The following is an 18293-nucleotide window of genomic DNA, read 5'->3' as shown; positions in this document are numbered from 1 at the left end:
GCTTCCATTAACCCTGTTTTTGGCTCTACCATGAATTAGTTGCCGCCTCTGTCCAGGTCCACTGTAGTCTTTATACCCTGCCCCCTTTATTAGAGAACTGCCTTCTCTGCGTAACCAACCATAAATTCGCTGCGGAATTAGTGAGTCCCAAGAAAGATATAGTATCTACCGGCATGGGGAAGTTAACAATACATTTCACTCTTTCCTTATCCACAGATCTTCCCCCTGCACTGAGTGGAATCCCAGAGTGTTACACTTCTCTCTTCTTAAACTAGGCTTTAGAGGAATTAAGTTTCAAGCCCTACTCTTGGCAGCTAGTTCGCAACTGCTGCATTAACTCTTCCTTTCCTGTTTTGTTTTACCATTAAAATGTAATCTACCGACTGGACTGGTCTTCCCGTTTGTAACAGCCCCGCCTTGTCTATCATATTTCGCACAACAGTATAAAACAGTGTGGGTGAGTCACTGTTACCCCATCGGCAAAACTTTCCATCAGTGTTACATGTTCTGTATTGAGACTCTGGGTTTAAAGCCTTTTGCTACGTGGAGTACTGAGAACCATTCCATCTCATTCCCCACCTCCTAGCCTGGAGATCCCTCCTGCTACCCAAATCCCTCATCCCCGTCCCACCCCAGACCCTGCACCCCCCCAGCCGGAGTCCTCACTCCTCCCGCACCCCAACACCCGTCCCCAGCCCAGTGAAAGTGAGTAAGAGTGGAGGACAGCGAGCCACCGAGGGAAGGGGAAAGTAGTGACTGCGGGGGCGGGGGGGGGGCTCAGGGAAAGGGCGGGGCTAGGGTGTTCCGTTTTAAACGATTAGAAAGTTGTCAACCAAAGTTGTTAACCCAGCCGAGATTGGAGTCCCGTTGTGCCAAGCGCTGCCCAGAACCGCTCCCCCAACAGAGATTAGGGAACCCAAGGGCCAGGTACTGCCCAGACGCCCCCCTCAACCGAATTCCTGTCCCCCGTTGTGCCAGATGCTGACCAGACCCCCCTGCACTTGTAAGAGTCTATCAATCTGCGGTAAGCCCTTCGCTCTGGAGCGTCCCATGAAAGCTCTCTGGGCGCTGCCGTCTGCCACCCTCTGTGCTCGGGGATGGCCGTCATCACGGGTGCAGCGAGGTGTAGGGTGGCTTGAAAGTGCAGGGCGGGGCTCAGCCAGGGGCGCTGCATTCCCCGCCTCCTCCGCTCAGGCTTGGCCTCCGTCCCAAGGCAGACGGTGAATAAGCAGAGGTCACCCAGCCAGCTCCCGGCGAGCGAGAACTCCCAGCTCCACCGTCGGGACGGGATCCCCAGACTATCCGCACCTTGGAGCCAGGAGCCCCCTCGTTGCCTGAGAGCAGCCCTGATGACCGTCTACAAAGTCCAGGTGTCCACCGGCCAGGGCGTCCTGGCTGGCACTTTTGACACCATCTCCATCACTCTGGTGGGCATCGACGGCGAAAGCCCCAAGAATGTGCTGGACAAATACGGGTTGGACTTTCAGCCGGGAAGAGTGAGTATTTTAGGCGGTTCCTTCTGCGGGGGTGTGGGGGGGGGAGGCGGGGATCCAGTCAGGAAGAGCGGGGCAATGGTTTGAGGGCCTGGCCGGGACTAAGGACCCTTGGGTTCTTTTCGTGGCTCTGCCCGAAGAGATCAGTGTTCGTGACTCAGTTTCCCCAGAGGTAAAATGGGACAGAAGCACCCAGTATTGGGGTTTAGGCAGGGTTTCTAAACCCAAATGCGGGGTCATTCTCCCCCTTTTTTAGCGCTCTAGTCCTCAAACGAGACGAGAGGGATCTCCTGTCTCAGTCGGAGCCTGGTTGATGCCGGGCCAGACCAGGCTGACTCACATAAATGCAGCAAAAGAGGATGGCGCGGGGAGGGGGGGAAAGTTGGGGTGCCTCATACCAGCCTGACGGGTCGGGAGCCCCTGATGGAACCGCAGTTCTGTGGGCTGGGACGGTCGATGAGGGAGTCTGCAGCCTGGATGCTGGGGATTTCCGCAGGGCTGACTGATACCAGCTGTGATCTACTGGCTGCACCCCCACCTGGCACCTGGGATCTAGGCCCAGGACGGTCTGTCATTTTATATCTGAGCAGCGTCTGGCGTAATTGAGGCCCTGATTCGGTCCGGTTCTGTGCAGTCCCCTGAGCCACGGGGCCCTGAGCTCTGTCGGGGTCTGGGTAGAACCTGGAGCGACAGGGACTCTGAACCATTAGTGCTGGAATACTTTTCAAAGTGGGTTGCTGAAAGCCTGCCCTGTTACCCCTGTCTGAGCGCCCCCCCCGCCAGTTGGGGCCGGCAGTAGTACTGTGCCTCTGGGAGGTGGGCACCCAGACAGCGGTAAGGGGGCAAAGGCTGGGGTGAACGAGCTCCGGAAGCGGGGCGGCGGGGGGGGGTGTCCGTTGCGAGGACCCAGGCAGGTCAGTGGCTGGAAAGCGAAGCAGGCAGCCGGCACCTGAGCCCTGGACTGCAACACCCCCTGCACCCCTAGTTCGCACGCCTGAACCCTAATCTCAGTCGGGGCCTGTGCAGTGCCTGGCACAATTATTTACGCCAGCTAAGAATCTGGTCAAAAAACACTCTCAATGTTTCCGTCACTTGGCAATGGAGGATGAAAGTTCAGCAGGTCAAAGAGCTGGTCTCAATGGGGGCCAAAGCCCCAGCCGGTGTCAGTGGGCGTCTCTCCATGGGCGTCCATGGGGCCAGATCCCCCACTGGGTTTCAAGGGGCTGAGGATCTGGCCCCGTTGATTGCAATGGAGAGACACCCATTGACTCCAGCTGGGGATCCAGCGACGGCGAAGAAGGCGCTGTACCCGCAGATCTGCCCGTGCAACGCTGTCCATCCCGAGTGGCCGGGCACGCAGGCTCCGTGCCCGGGGCTCGAACCCTCCCCGTGCTCTGTCTCCCCCAGGTGCGGGAGTACGAGGTGCCCAGTGAGCGAGCCCTGGGGCCGATCTTGCTGATCCGGCTCCACAAGGAGCCCTATTCCGTGTTCCCCGAGAGCACGTGGTACTGCAATGCGGTCCGGGTGACGTCCCCCGAGGGAGACACCTACCGCTTCCCCTGCTACCGGTGGATTCAGGGCTACTGCACCGTGGAGCTGGTGGAAAGCACAGGTATGACCCACTGCGGGTGCGCCTGGACTCCTGGGTTCCCTTTCTTCTTGCCACTCGTGCATCTCTGTGGCTGCTGGATTCCTACCAGGCCCTGGGGCTAGCGGTCCCCTCCAGGAGAAACCCACTGCCCAGGATACCTGATGTACACTTAACTCACTTGGACGATGTTAAATCAAGTTTACTTACGTGGGTGTGGACCCTTAAACTTGCCTGTGGACACACTTCAACCGGCATCACCTGCCTTAGTCAATTGGGGTCAATTTACAGCTGTCTGCCACCGAGCTGTGAGAGGGGTCAGCAACGGAGCAGAGGTAATTTATTTGTTTTCCTGAAAAGTGAGAAGAGAAGAAAAGAGCCGTAGCGATTAGCTAGTTTGCTAGATGGGTGTGGGGCGGGGGATGGATGGATGGCAAGATAGATGGGGATAAAGAGAAGGGTTAGACGGGAAGCTAGACGGTCGGCAAGAGGGAGCCCTGTCAGGTCAGAGGGGTCTGGGATACGTCCCACACTGCAGGGCGTGGTCAGATTTCATAGTCCCGCTCTCCTCTCTCCAGCCCAAATCCCTAGTGGCGACTCCCACTACCTGCTCCAGAAGTACCGCCGCGAGGAGCTGACGCTGCAACAGGAAAGATATAGGTGAGTCAAAGGGGGAACATTAAGGGCAGTTCCCCTCCCCCTCCAGAGCAATGGGTTCAGGCTCCCCGCAAACTCAGGCAGTGTCACGGTTCGGGTTACAGCTGCGTCATGGTTTAAAGCCTTTCTGTGCAGCCCCAGGGGCCAGAAACGAACGAACCTTTTTTTTAAAAAAACCCTCAAGCTGAGCTTCTGTTGAATTGAAGAAATCCAGGGGGCGGGACGGGGTCTGGGGGATGAGGCATGAGACAGAAGGGCCAAGGGCTTAAGCCATCCCTGCTTGCTCCTGGAGCTGATGGAGTGCTCAGTCCCTGCCCTGGCTGCTGTCTTAGTTAAGGCCCAGGTGCGGTGGGGCCAAGTGAATAAAGCCCTGGAGTGGGGAGTCAGGATACCTGGGTTCTGCCACGACTTGTTTTCCCCCACCTACTCCTTGCCTCAGTTTCCCCACCCGTAAAACGACACACTACCGTTTGCTAAAGTGTTTTGAGATTGGCTGACCCGAAGCCAGCGAGGCTTGTTATTAATCACCCTCTTCCCCGGGACAGGTGGAAGGAGTACATCCCTGGCACACCGTGGTGTGCCGACGTCGACAGTGCCTTGACCGCCGAGGTCAACCTCCAATATTCGTTCCCCAAGGCCTCTGCTTTCTTCGGGCGTGGATCGGCGGCGTAAGCGGAGGGGCGAGAGGCGTGCTCCTCACTTCTTTGAGGGGTGGCCCAGCTCTCCAGAGGGATTGAAGTGCCTAAATCCCATTGGAAGAAAGGGGAGTTAGGCGCCCACGTATCCTTGAGGAGCTGACCTTTTGTATCTCTCATTAGGAGATCCAGAAATTATTTCATTAGCCGTAACTGTGCCCCACCCTCCAGCCTGACTCCTGTATCACTGAAGGGGGATCGATCTATCTATCTATCTATCCCCATCCACCCCCTCTATCTATCTATCTATCTATCTATCTATCTATCTATCTATCTATCTATCTATCTATCTATCTATCTATCTATCTATCTATCTATCTATCTATCTATCCCCATCCACCCCATCTATCTATCTATCTATCTATCTATCTATCTATCTATCTATCCCCATCCACCCCATCTATCTATCTATCTATCCCCATCCACCCTATCTATCTATCTATCTATCTATCTATCTATCTATCTATCTATCTATCTATCTATCCCCATCCACCCCATCTATCTATCTATCTATCTATCTATCTATCTATCTATCTATCTATCTATCTATCTATCTATCTATCTATCTATCTATCTATCTATCTATCTATCTATGTTCTGCAGGGATCAGTTCATTCCAGATTGTCCTCAGAGATCGGGGTAGTCAATATAAAATTCCTGCTGCTCCGAGGTGAGGTTGGGGCAAGGACAGGTGGGGCAATAAGCCGCGGCGGAGATGGGACAGACCTACCGCCCCGGCTGGATCCCCGGGTCCGCTGGGCCCATGCCGAGAAACTGCCTCGTAGCGGGCGAATGCGTCTGGGAGCAGGGGAGGCGGGCAGCCCTGCCGAAGGGGGGACGGTGCCCCGGAAAGCCGAGAACTAGCGGTCACCCAGCGTGAGGTCCTGGGGGTGCTCGGGCTAAGGGATATGGAACCAGGGAGCCGGACCCGGGAGGGGTTTGCCCCGTCTGTGGCACTGGCGATTGGGTCCAGTGCTGGGGGCCAGGTTGGGAAAAGGGCTGGACCCATAGCTGGAGCGACAGATAGGTGGGGTGTGTGGGGCTGGAGAGACAGAGGGCTGTGTGTGGGGAGAGACAGAGGCACAGACAGACAGACAGTCCATGAGGAGATGGCTAGACAGAGGGCTGTGTACGGGGCCAGGCAGAAAGAGGGTGCACATGGGGACAGACAGAGGGGCGCGTGTGGGACAGAAGGGCGAGTATGGGGAGAGACAGACTGGTGTATGGTGTATGGGATCAGACAGACAGAGGGTGTACACTGGATCAGAGACAGAGAGAATGGGGTGTATGGGGACGGAAAGGGGGGGGGGGTCACATGGGGCCAGACAGAGAGGTGTTTATGGATGGGCAGAGGGTGCACTTGGGAACAGCCAGGCAGAGGGGTGTGGATGGGGTAAGAGGGAGTGAGGGGAACAGACAGAGGGTGTGGATGGGGTGAGAGGGGTGTGAAGGGGTGGACAGAGGGTGTGGATGGGGACGGATGGAGACAGGGGTGTGAGGGGGACAGAGGGTCCAGGCAGAGGGCGCACACAGCGTCTCTGAGCCTGGCTCCCTGTCCCCGCAGGCTGCTGGAGTCCAAGCTGAAGGGGTTCCTGGACCGGCCGTACTCCTGGGAGACGTTAACTGACATCCCCAAGATTTTCTGGTTCTACCACAGCCCAGTCTCAGGTCCGTGCTGCTCCAAGCACTGTGGGGAGGGGCGGGGAGCCAACACCAGCACAGGGAGACCCCCGGCGCTGGGATCCCCCCTTTCCTTCCCTGTGTCATCTGTGGGCCAACACACGGCCCCTCCAGGACAACTGGTCCTGCCACCCTCTGCCCCCCACCAGGGCTCCCCTCAGGACTCCCAGCCCCCCCTACTCTAACGGCTAGACCCCACTCCCCTCCCAGAGCTTGAGAGAGAACCCAGGAGTCCTGGCTCCCAGCCCCCACCCCCTTCTGACCACTTGTCCAGGGCCAAGACCTCCTAGAGCCAGGCAAAAAAAAACCAAAAGTCCTCTCCCCCTGCCCCGCTCTAACAGTTAGTCCCAGAGGCAGGGAGAGAACCCAAGAGTCCTCGCTCCCAGCCCCCCTGGCTCTAACCACTAGATCCCACTCCCCTCTGAGTGCTGAGTAGAGAACCCAGGAGTCCTGGCTCCCAGCTCCACACTACACCACTCCCCACATAGGGCCAAGGAAAGGACCCAGGAGTCCTGGTTCTCTCTCCTGCCCGCCCCCGCTCTCACCACTAGACCCCACTCCCCCCACAGACCCAGGGAAAGCACCCAGGAGTCCTGGCTCCCAGTCCCCTGCTCTCACCACTAGACACCACTTCCCTCCCAGAGCCCGGGAGAGAACCCAGGAGTCCTGGCTTGCAGCCCCCCTGCTCTAACCACCAGACCCCACTCCCCTGCCCAGGCGATGGGGTTTCATTTCAAGGGCTGGTGTGTGTCTGTATCCCCAGAGTACGTCATTGAGCACTGGCAGGAAGATGCTTTCTTCGGGTACCAGTATCTGAATGGGTTCAACCCCGTTCTGATCCGGAAATGCACGGCGCTTCCCGAGAACTTCCCCGTGACGCAGGAGATGGTGGCCGGCTCTCTGGGGGAATCCACCAGCCTCCGGGAGGAGCTGCAGGTAACACCCCGCCCCCCGAAAATAATCAGAGCCTGGCTGAGTCCCAGCCCTGTCGAGTCCATCCTGCCCTCCTTCCCCGTGAACTCCTGCTGGTGGGAGCCCGGTGCTCTCTTCCCAAACTAAATTGTAGCATAGCTGGGTCTGGGTAACCAGCCGCCCCACCCCAGAGGTAGCTGCATCTCCGCGCCGGGCAAGGGGTCCCTGAGTAACCAGCCGCCCCGCCTCAGAAGTGGCTGCATCTCAGTGCTGGGTGAGGGATCCCTGCATAACCAGCCACCCCGCCCCAGAGGTGGCTGCATCTCAGTGCTGGGTGAGGGATCCCTGTATAAGCAGCCGCCCCGCCCCAGAGGTGGCTGCATTTTAATACTGGGTAAGTTCTATGTGTGTTGCTTGCTGGGACACTGCTGAAGGGAAGCTCACAGCCCTGGGAGCGGGGCACTGACCCTCCTCTGCTCTGCGTGACAGAGAGGGAGCATCTATCTAGCAGATTACAAGCTCCTGGAAGACATTCCCACCATTGAAGTGAACGGTCACCAGCAGTACGTCACCGCACCCCTGTGCTTGCTGCACCAGAAACCCAGCGGGGAGGTCGTCCCCTTGGCCATCCAGGTGAGGGGTTTCTCTGCTCTCCCCTCCTGAGCCACCTGGGCCCACTTGCAGCTAGGGAGCAACTGGGCTCCACCATTGCGAAAGACACAATTATTCTTGTGGGCAGGGCCCTAGTGTGCCAGGCGCTGCACAGACCCAATGGACCCATTACTCTGATCCAGTGGGTGAATGGGTCCACTGGGGGGATATGGGGCTGGATGGGCCCATTGCACTGACCATGGGGGGGCTACCAGGCTGGATGGGCCCATTGCTCTGATCCGGGGGAATACTGGGCAGGATGGGCCCACTGCTCTGATCCGGGTGGGGGGAGGGGGGAGGGAATACCGGGGTGGATGGGCCCATTGCTTTGACCCAGGGGGGATACTGGGCTGGATGGGCCCATTGTTCTGACCCGGGTGGGGGGAGGGGGCTGGATGGGCCCATTGCTCTGATCCGGAGGGGATACCGGGCTGGATGGGCCCATTGCTCTGACCCGGGTGGGGGGAGGGGGGAGGGGATACCGGGGTGGATGGGCCCATTGCTTTGACCCAGGGGGGATACTGGGCTGGATGGGCCCATTGTTCTGACCCGGGTGGGGGGAGGGGGCTGGATGGGCCCATTGCTCTGATCCGGAGGGGATACCAGGCTGGGTGGGCCCATTGCTCTGACCCGGGGGAATACCGGGCTGGATGGGCCCATTGCTCTGACCCGGGTGGGGGGAGGGGGGAGGGAATACCGGGCTGGGTGGGCCCATTGCTCCGATCCAGGGGGGATACCAGGCTGGATGGGCCCATTGCTCTGACCCGGGGGGGATACCGGGCTGGGTGGGCCCAGTGCTCTGATCCGGGGGGTACCGAACCCAGTGCTCTGACCCAGCTCCCCCACAGCTCAGCCAGCGCCCAGGTCCCGACAGCCCCATCTTCCTGCCCAGTGACTCCGACTGGCTCTGGACTCTGGCCAAGACCTGGGTGCGCAGCTCCGAGTTCCACCTACACGAGGTCAGCTCCCACCTGCTCCGCGCCCACCTGCTGGCCGAGGTCTTCTCAGTGGCCACCCAGCGCCAGCTGCCCACGTGCCACCCCCTGTACAAGGTGAGGGGGGCGGAGCTGCTGTGGGGGGCGGGTCCATGGGGGGGCGGGGCCCCACTCCTCTTGGGGAGTCAGCCAATGGGAAGGCGGCGGGCAGCCAGTGTCCACACCCGGCACCTTATGCAAGGATCAAACAGGTGGCATCAGGGGTGGGGTGAGTCCCATTCCTGGCTACCCACTGTCACGGAGTCCCCGGGCGATGCTCTGGAGCTGCTCCCTAGGAAGCCAGGCAGGACTCTGGGGAAGTCTCCTCTCTGGGAGCAGCCTGTCTTCAGGACACCCAGCTCACCCGGCTTCCACTTTCCTGGGTCTGACCTCGGAGCATTCAGCATCCTCTGCCCCTCCGTGCGCTTCCCACAGTGAGTCTGCCCAGGCGGGGTTCTGGGGAAGCCAGGGGGTCCTGCCCCCCAACTCTGCAGTCAGGCGTGACTCTCAGCCTGTTAGTAAAACAGAAGGTTTATTAGACGACAGGAACATGGTCTAACACAGAGCTTGTAGGTGCAGAGAACAGGACCACTCAGCCGGGTCCATTTTGGGGGGCAGTGAGCCAGACAACCCCGTCTGCCCTTCACTCCATGTCTCCAGCCAGCCCCAAAGTGAAACTCTCTCCAGCCCCCCCTCCTCTGGGCTTTGTCCCATTCCCGGGTCAGGAAGTCACCTGATTCCTTTGTTCTCCAACCCTTTAGCTCTCACCTTGCAGGGGGGAAGGGCCAGGCCATCAGTTGTCAGGAAATAGGGTGTCGGCCATTCTCTGTGTCCAGACATCTGCACACACCTGCCCTCTAGGGCTCTGCAACGATCATACACCCTTCTCCCATCACCTCGATACTTAAGAACTGCATAGCGGAAACTGAGACACCCCTACAGTATTCAGAAGAACCATTAAGAACAGTCCTGCTTCGTCACACCCTCTTCTGCAGGTCCTGGGACTTGTTGAGGGTGTTGACCAAGGGTGCCCGGTTCTTGCTGTGCCCACCTGGGGCACATTCCCCAGAGGTGCCCAGTGTGTGCCTTTTGATGCTCAGACAAGCCCAGATGGATGTTTGCTGCCAAAGAGTCCAACAGTTTGAGAGGGCCCCAGCCGGGTGTGTCCCCCCGAATCTATACACAGGAGTCACCCGTATCTCCGTGTGTGTGTTCTAGAAGTGCCCAGCTGTGTGTGTTTGGAACCTTCTCTCCAGCTGCTTCAGCCCCTACGCCTCTTCTCTTCCAGCTCCTGATCCCTCACACCCGTTTCTCCATCCTCATCGATGTCCTGGCCCGGACCTTTCTCATCAGCTCCGGGGGCGTATTCGATCGGGTAAAGAGGGGATCGTCTCATGATAGTAATATAATCTCTTCCTTGTAGCTGGTGCTTTTCACCCCTAGATTGCAAAGCACTTTAGAAAGGACATGAGGAGCAGTAGCTTCATTTTACAGATGGGGAAACTGAGGCAGAAGGTCGGGCCTTATTTGCCTTACTCAGCATGTCTTTGGTAGAACCAGGGAGAGCTGGGTGCTAGCCCCGGGTGCTAGCCCCTAGGCCACACTGCCTCCCATAACTTGTTCAGAAAGGAAGGAAAATGACCAAACTGCCCATCAAATCAACTACACCACTGCCCCTCCCAAACTCCACCAACCCAGCTCTGCCCCCCAGCCTGCTCAGCCAATCAAACGAAAGGCAGAAGCAGCTCCTCCTGGTGATTGGCGCTCATTGGCCACCTCACATTTGGGATCCAGCGAACATCCTTTTCCACACAAAGTTGAGCCCGTTGATAACTGAGATCAGATTTCAATCTGGTTTAGTGACACCCCCCCCCCCCCGTGTGGATGCTCTTAATTCACTTTCACTGGAACCATTTCAACCCAAGCACAATTATCCCTTTTGTGGGCGTGGCCTGAACCACAGTTTCCTCCCTTCTGATTAGGGCGAGGGAACATGTTTTTCACTGAAAAATGGCCAGTGGGGAAAAATTAAAGGTTTTGCACTTGAAATGCAAAAAAAAAGTTCATGGCATTTTTATGACATTTTCCTTCATAATCGTGATTTTCCTTCCTTTGTTGCCCTTTGCTTCTTTTCCCTGAGATTCCCTGACTTCGTCCTTTCCCTGTTTTCCCGGCTCCTCTCCCCACCCCACTTTTTCCTGGTTTTCCCATTTTGTTCTTGGGTTTTCCCTTTTCCTTGGTTTTATCCTCTTTTCCTTTTTTCCCCTTTTTTTCCTTTTTTTCCGTTTTTTCTCTTGGTTTCTCTGTTATTTCTTGTTTTTTTCTTTTAATTTTTTTCTTGGATTTTTTTCTTTTCCCTTGTTTGTTTCTTTCTCTTTTCACTTTTTAATTTTTTTTTCCATTTTTGCCCCTAGGGTTTTCCCTTTTTCTTTGTTTACCCTCCCGTCATTTTCCCTATTTTTTAGTTTCTTTCTCTCTTCACTTCTTTTTCTTAATTTGTGTTTTTCTTGGTTTTTCCCTTTTTCTTGTTGTTCCCCCCCTTTTCCCTTTTTTCTTATTTTTTCACTTCTTTTTCTTGCTTTTTCTTTCTGTTTTTTCTTGTTTCCCCCCATTGTTCATCTTTCTTAGTTTTTCCTGCTTTCCTCCCTTTTTTCCTTCTCCTTCTTCCTTTTGTCCCCCGTGTCCCCAGTTCCTTTTATTTTCCTGGTCACTTTCATTAGTGAACATATTTTGGGAGGGAAAATCAATTGTCACCAAAGGATTTCGTAAGTGTGATTCCCAGTGCGGCCCCAGACCCTGGGGAATTAACGCAATTCCAGTGTCCTCCCGCCTCCCCTGGGGCCTGCTGCTCCGTGGCAGTCACTCCCAGCGGGCCCGGGCCGGGTCTGTATTCCACAGGCCATAGCGACCGGGCGCCCAGGCCTCGCCGAGCTCCTCCGCAAGGGCCTGGAGAACCTGACCTACACCGCGCTCTGCCTTCCCGATGACATCCAGGAGCGCGGGGTGGGCTCAGTCCAGCACTACTACTACAGGGATGATGGGCTCAAGATCTGGGCGGCTATAGAGAGGTGAGGGGTGCTGGGGGGTGGGGGGTGGGGAGGAGAGATGAAGACAAATGTAGGGGAAGGGGTTAGACCTAGTGAAATCAGAGGGGGCAAAGTGTTGGGGCTCTGAGTGTGGAGGGGATCAGAGGCAGGGCCCCGTGGGAGTCCAGGTCCTGTATGGGAGGGAGCCCTGCATACTGGGCTTGTTCTGCTGGGATCCAGCGAACGTCCTTTACCACACAAAGTTGGGCCCGTTGATAACTGAAATCAGATTTCAATCCGGTTTAGTGACAATGTGGAAGCTCTTAATTCACTTTCACTGAAACCACTTCAACGCGATCCCAATCGAAGAACAGCCCAAATGAGACCGTCAGCCCCAGGATCTGCTGCCGGTTCATAGAATCACAGAAGATCAGGGTTGGAAGAGACCTCAGGAGGTTCATTGGTCGTCTAGTCCAATGAACTTGCTTTAAATTCACATCTGTGGTTAACCCAGTCCAAATCTCCATTTAGAGGGTAACATTTTCCGAAGTGCACACAAAGGGCTAAGGGTTTTTTTTGGGTGGGTTGGCAATTTTGAAAAGTATAAATAAATAACTTAATTTTATATAGTTTTAGGTTGGCCCCAAACTAGCAATTTTCAAAATGTTCAGCCCCTCAAAATATCACACCCCCAAAATAAAATTCCTTTCAGGTCAAATTAAACATTTTGTTTTGTGTTAATTGACTTGGTTTGTTTCCATTTGGAGCATTTTGATACATTTTTGAATTAAAAAAAAATAAATTTCCAGGACATTTTGAACAAATGTTAGAACAAAAAATTAAATTTTGGGGGGCGGTTTCCAGATTTTCGGATGTTTTTTTTTTTTCAGCACAAGAGCTGGCAACACTGGAGTCATCTGCAAACTCTTTCAGGGTCACCGCGACTCCATTTTGTACCCCCAAAAAAGTTTTAGCTCAAACCAGGAGCGCTGGAAACTCCCTGGAAGTAGGGGGGCCATCGGTGCTTGCACCTTGGCCCCGCCCCCACTCCATCCCTCCCTGCAAGGCTCCGCCCTTATTCCGCCTCTTCCCCGAGGCCCTGTCCCTGCTTGCTTCTCTCCGCCCCCCCTCCCCACGTCGCTTCCCATTAAAGCGGGTAAAAAGCGATGGGGCCATGGCCCCTTAGCTTTCCCTGTTCCTGCCACCATGGTGCAAACATTTCGTCCCTCTCGATTTAGGAACCTAAATGCTGAAGTCCACGGAATTTAGACACCGAACCAGCTTGGGCATTTTGTAAATTATTCTGGGCGCCCAGCTGCCATTGTAAATTTAACCCACCATGCGCCTAAGTCCCTTTGGAGAATGGCAGACAGGCTCCTAAATCACTTAGAGGCTTGGAAACATTTGACCCCAAACCATAAAACCAACTCTCCTGGGTGGCACGGGGGATGGAGGGGAAAATGGACCACCTAAGAAGTGAAGTTGAAGGGGAGCAGGAATAGCTCTGTGGAGACTGGGGGGGGGGGGCGGCTTGTCCTAGGGGAGAGCCTCTCACCATGGACCCCGGCGTCCGGACTGACCCGATTCCCCTTTAACTCTCCCAGCTTTGTCTCCGGCATCGTGGGGATCTACTACCAGACCAGCCTCTCGGTGCAGAGTGACCACGAGCTGCAGGCGTGGGTGGGCGAGATATTCACCAAGGGATTCCTCGGCCGACAGGCATCGGGTGAGAGGGCGGGGGCAGCTAGCGGGCAGCGATCTCTGGGCCTGGGGTCACAGGCACCGCTGAGGGGTCCTCCCTCCCACCCCCAAGAACCAGCCCCCGTTAAGGAGTCTCCAAACCCCAAGGCGCTCGTGAAAACATCAGCCACGGCCTAGGCGTGACGCCTGCCGTGCGACAGCCGTGGGTCGCCCGCACGCCTCCACGTGGCTTTTAGCTCACGCGGTAGAGACTCATGCACTAAGCTCCGGAGGCCCCCGGTTCGATCCCGCCCGCCGAGTCTGTCGGTGTTACACGTGCACTCGCAGTAGTGAGGCTGGTATTGCACTGGCCCAGCATCACCCCTGGCAGGGGGAGCGGAGACGGGAGGCTCCCAGCCAGGGGCAGGGGAGGGGGCCCCAGTCCCATGCTCACCAGTCCATCCCTCCCCGGCAGGCGTCCCCTCGACTCTGGGCACCGCGGCCGAGCTGACCAAGTACCTGACCATGGTGATCTTCACCTGCTCCGCCTATCACGCTGCGGTCAACGCCGGGCAGGTGGGTGAGGGCCGCCCGCCCTGTCCCCCTCTTGGAGGGGGTGTCTCTTTCCTTCTCCCCCTTTCCTTTCCTTACACCAGTGTCCCTGCCCTTGGGCCCCAGTCTGTCCCCTCCTGCCCTTTGGGGCCCATTGGATACGCCCCATACTTTGGGGTCTGAGACTTGGTGGCTCATGCCCAGGAGTTACTGTGGCTTAAAGTCCACTCTAGCCCAGGTGGAGTTGCTGGGAGCCAGGACTCCTGGGCTCTCTCCCCAGCTCTGGGAGGGGAGTGCAGTCTGGTGGGTTAGCACAGGGGGGCTGGGAGCCAGGACTCCTGGGTTCTATTCCTGGCTTTGTCAAGCATCTTGCACATGTTCCATCCCCTCCCTCCCTCTGACAATTTTTTTTAAAGAAAATTTTCATTTCCTTTGTAATTTTTTCATTTTTTCAACAAAATGAATCAAAATGAAAAGCCATGGGAGAGATCGGGGCCCAGTCATGCTGGGTGCTGCACAGACCCCATCTCAGATCAGGGTCCCCCCTTGTGCACACTGCACAGAACCCCCCACCACACTGAGATCAGGTCCCCCATTGTGCCAGGCGCTGCACGGTGACATAGTGAGAGATGGTCCCTGACTCAAAGAGCTCACCCTCTAAATAGACAAAACAGACAATGGGAAGAATGGTCACCTCCCTTGTACAGATGGGGAAATTGAGGCATGGAGTGCCTTGGTGCCTGGCCTGGTGGCACAGAGGGAGATCATGGAGTCGCTGGGACTGGACTGCAGGTCAGAGTCCCAGCCATGGCTCTGAACTGCCTCTGCAGCTTACTGAATGGGGCCTGGGTCAGGCTGGGTGTTGGGCAGGGTCCCAGGACCCCCTGGGCAGCTGGTCCTGCGGCTCCTGTTCTGGACTCCTGGATTCTCTCATGACCTTGCCAGTCAAGCTCCCAGGTGGGATCTAACCTCTGGCTTCCCTTTCCTGGCCCCAGTTCGAGCTGGCAGTCTTCATGCCCAATTACCCATCATCCATGCGGAAGCCGCCACCCCAGAACAAGGCCAAGGTGACCCTGAAGGAGTTCCTGGACACCATCCCTGAGATGAACACCACCAGCCTGATCCTCTCTGTCCTCTGGGTGCTGCGTAATGAGGATCGGGACATGGTGAGAGCAGGGCTGCTGGGGCTGGTGGACAAGGGGGGGGACCCTGGATCTGGGGTGGGGGGTGTCTTTCGGGAGGGGAACCCCCCCTCTGAATCCTTCAGTATTGGATTAGGGGTGTGTGTCCTTCACTGCCTCTGAAACACCCACAGAGGGGCCAGACCTCACCTGGTGTCAAAGGGCGTCTCTCCACTGGAGTCAGTGGGGCCAGATCCCAGCCGGTGTCAATGGGCGTCTCTCTATTGGAGTCAATGGGGCCAGCTCCCGGCTGGTGTCAATGGGCATCTCTCTATTGGAGTCAATGGGGCCAGATCCTCAGCTGGTGTCAATCAGCAGGAGGTCCATTGGACCTGCTGCTGATTTGAGGACATGGACCCAGCATTTCAGCCCCTTTTCTGTTACCCTCTCGGGACATGGTGGGGGTGGACAGCCACTGTGCCGACAGGGAGGAAATGTCCCCAAAGTGACATGCATGTGATCATTGTTTAGAGGCCTGGGGCCTGTCAGAAGAGGTGGGGAGAGGTCTTTCCCTATGGAGACGGGTTCGACCACTGTTCAGACATAAAGTACTCTCCAGTTCTCTCCATAGACCCAGCTCTCCCTGAGCATTGTTAAACATTTCTGACCCAAGCCGTTTAACCAAAATTTTGGACCCTGCAGTTAGAATTGTAGAAGTGTAAGACTGGAAGGGACCTGGAACAGTCACCTAGTCCAGTCCCCTGCACTCAAGGCAAGTGTAAGTATTATCTATGCTGTAGTTGGGGTTGGTCCTGCTTTGAGCAGGGGGTTGGAGTAGATACCTCCTGAGGTCTCTTCCAACCCTGATCTTCTATGGTTCTATGATCTAGACCATCCTTGACAGGTGTCTGATCAACCTGCTCTTAAAAATCTCCAATGACAGAGGTGGGTGAATCTGTGACTTTTTTGGTTTGTTAGACAAGGTGGGAGAGGGAATATCTCTTCTTGGACCAACTTCTGTCGGTGAGAGAGACAAACTTTCGAGCTCTTTCACCAAGGAAAGTTGGTCCAATAAAAGATATTCCCTCCGGCATCTTGTCTCTCTGATATCCTGGGACCAACATGGCTACAATAGCGCTGCCATTGTCGGTGATTTCGAGAAGTTGAAAATGAATCGTTTTGGGGTCAAGCCCAACCTGTTGTTCAACCCGAAAGCAACATTTCCTTTCGATTCTGAGCATTTTTGTGCGTGGACGTTTCAGAACGTTCGACACAAAAAGCCATTTGGAACTGAAAATGGGTTGCAAACTCGAAATGGGTCACATTTTTTTTTTAGTATTATTTTTAAATTAACTCTTTGGCAAAAGGGATAATTCAGAAAATATTTTGGTGTCCCCAAACATCCATTTTTTCTCAAAAAGAAGAGAAAAGTTTGGGTGGAAAATGATTACTCAGGGGCTGGTGTGGATTGTTTCCATCGCGAGGAGACATTGGTGATGGAGCCAGGTGTTTCTTTGCTGGAATTGTCTTTATTTGCAAAGTCTGGAGGACTCAAAGAACAGGAGGAAATTACCTTGCTCACAGTTCCAAGCCTCGTTCCAACTAGCACTCAGCCCAAAAACTTTCTCTCTCTCTCGGCTTTGTCCGGAGCCACACCCCCAAAGCTTGTTCTGGCTGTCTCCTTGGCTCTGTGCTGCTTCAGTGTCTGTTTCTCTCGCGTGCAAAGCTCCACCAGTCAGTGCCCCAGCCCTTGCCTTTGCTATCTCAATCCCCCGAGAAAACCTCTCTTCTCTACTCCAGCCTTGGAGTAATAAGAATGCAGCCCTGGAGTAGATCCTGGAGGGGGGTCAGTGATTTTGATGCCTCTGTATTCACCACTCTCCCTGTTCCCTTCCAGAGACCCCTGGGGACATACCCTGAGGAGCACTTTACCGAACACGGGCCAAAGCAGCTCATGGCTGCCTTCCAGGATCGCCTAGCAGAGATCTCCCGGGAAATTGAGGAGAGGAACCAGTCACTAGCTCTGAGCTACAACTACATGTATCCCCCTAACATAGAGAACAGCACAGCCATATAACACCCAGAGGCGCCACCCCTCCAGCTGCCCCATGATGGAGAACCCCTCACCCAGACACCCACCACTGAGTGCCCCCCGCAGGAACAGGCCACAGCATCTCCACAGCCAAATGCTCGCCGGCATCCGGAGCCGAGGTGTGCGCAGGGGATGTGCCCAGGGACGCCCTGAGCCCCGGCTGCAAAGGCTGCTTCTCCCCCTTCCCGGCTGGAGGCTGCAGCAGTTGCAGGCCGTGATGGGAGCCACGTTTACACTGCTGCTGCCCTGCTGGTCCCAGCAGCGCGGGGTGAGTGGAGTCAGCCCAGCCTCTCCACCCCCGCACCTGCCCCAGCCCCCTCTTGCTGCCCCCACACACCTCCCCGGGCCCTGCTGCCTCCCTGCAGCAACCGCTGCCCCAGGGTCCTCGTGCCCCCGTCTCGCCAGCCCGGGCCGACGGAGCCTGCCCTGCCACCTCAGACCCTTCCCTTTTCCAGCGGGACCCTCCACCAGCACGGGGGCCCCCACCCGCAGTCACCGCTCCTGCGCCGTGCTAGGCAAGGGGCAGCCCCACCCCCCACCCCCGGTGAGGCTACAGGCAGGGCAACAGCAGGGGAGGAGACGCACCCAGCTCCCCCGGCACCCACCACGGGGGAGGCCAGGGAGATTCCTGGACCTGAGAGAGGCCCTAGGAGCACATGCAGTGACAGTGGGGGGGGGTGAGTGTGCTGCTGGGGGGTGGGAAAGGGAGGCTCCTCCCCCAGAGCTCGCTGCTGCCGGCAGGGAAAGGGCTGGGGGGGGGGGAGTCCTCCTCTCTGGCCCCTGTCCCGCAGCAGCCTGCCTGCACCCCAAACTCATCCCTAGCCCTGCCCCACCCCAGAGCCCGCACCCCCAGCCAGAGCTTTCACCCCCCACCGCACCCTCAATCATAGAATCATAGAATATCAGGGTTGGAAGGGACCCCAGAAGGTCATCTAGTCCAACCCCCATCCTCATCCCTAGCCCTAAGCCTCTCCAACACCCCAAACCCCTCATCTCCAGCCACAGACAGAGCCCTCATCCCCCCTCACCCCAACCCTCTGCCCCTGCCCTGAGCCCCCTCCAACACCACAAACCCCTCATCTCCAGCCCCAGCCAGAGCCCTCACCCCCCCACACCCTAACCCTCTGCCCCAGCCCTGAGCCTCTCTAACACCCCAAACCCCTCATCTCCAT

The 18293-nt window shown here is 56.5% G+C and overlaps 1 protein-coding gene across 1 annotated transcript; it reads left to right on the top strand.

Moving 5' to 3' along the window:
* The first annotated feature begins 1225 nt into the window (after positions 1 to 1225).
* On the top strand, positions 1226 to 17340 carry LOC140904262 (hydroperoxide isomerase ALOXE3). The gene is made up of 14 exons (XM_073326757.2): positions 1226 to 1496; positions 2901 to 3105; positions 3660 to 3741; positions 4284 to 4406; positions 5998 to 6101; positions 6877 to 7049; positions 7515 to 7658; positions 8525 to 8728; positions 9939 to 10025; positions 11549 to 11718; positions 13281 to 13402; positions 13832 to 13932; positions 14904 to 15074; positions 16927 to 17340. Exons 1-14 carry the CDS (start codon positions 1350 to 1352, stop codon positions 17104 to 17106), a joined length of 2013 nt encoding a protein of 670 aa, XP_073182858.2. The 5' UTR covers positions 1226 to 1349; the 3' UTR covers positions 17107 to 17340.
* The last annotated feature ends 953 nt before the right edge of the window (positions 17341 to 18293 follow it).

This window comes from Lepidochelys kempii, chromosome 28 (genome assembly GCF_965140285.1).
Source record: "Lepidochelys kempii isolate rLepKem1 chromosome 28, rLepKem1.hap1, whole genome shotgun sequence".
Lineage (NCBI taxonomy): Eukaryota > Metazoa > Chordata > Testudines > Cheloniidae > Lepidochelys > Lepidochelys kempii.
Note: the sequence above shows the minus strand (reverse complement) of the source record. Positions and strands in the feature narration are given on the sequence as shown.

Bases quoted from the DNA above. Each gene is read 5' to 3' on its own strand.
- LOC140904262 (XM_073326757.2), top strand. From the start codon at position 1,350: ATGACCGTCTACAAAGTCCAGGTGTCCACCGGCCAGGGCGTCCTGGCT. The intron at 6,102-6,876 runs GTCCGTGCTGCT...CTGTATCCCCAG, and splicing joins CTACCACAGCCCAGTCTCAG to AGTACGTCATTGAGCACTGG. The intron at 11,719-13,280 runs GTGAGGGGTGCT...TAACTCTCCCAG, and splicing joins ATCTGGGCGGCTATAGAGAG to CTTTGTCTCCGGCATCGTGG.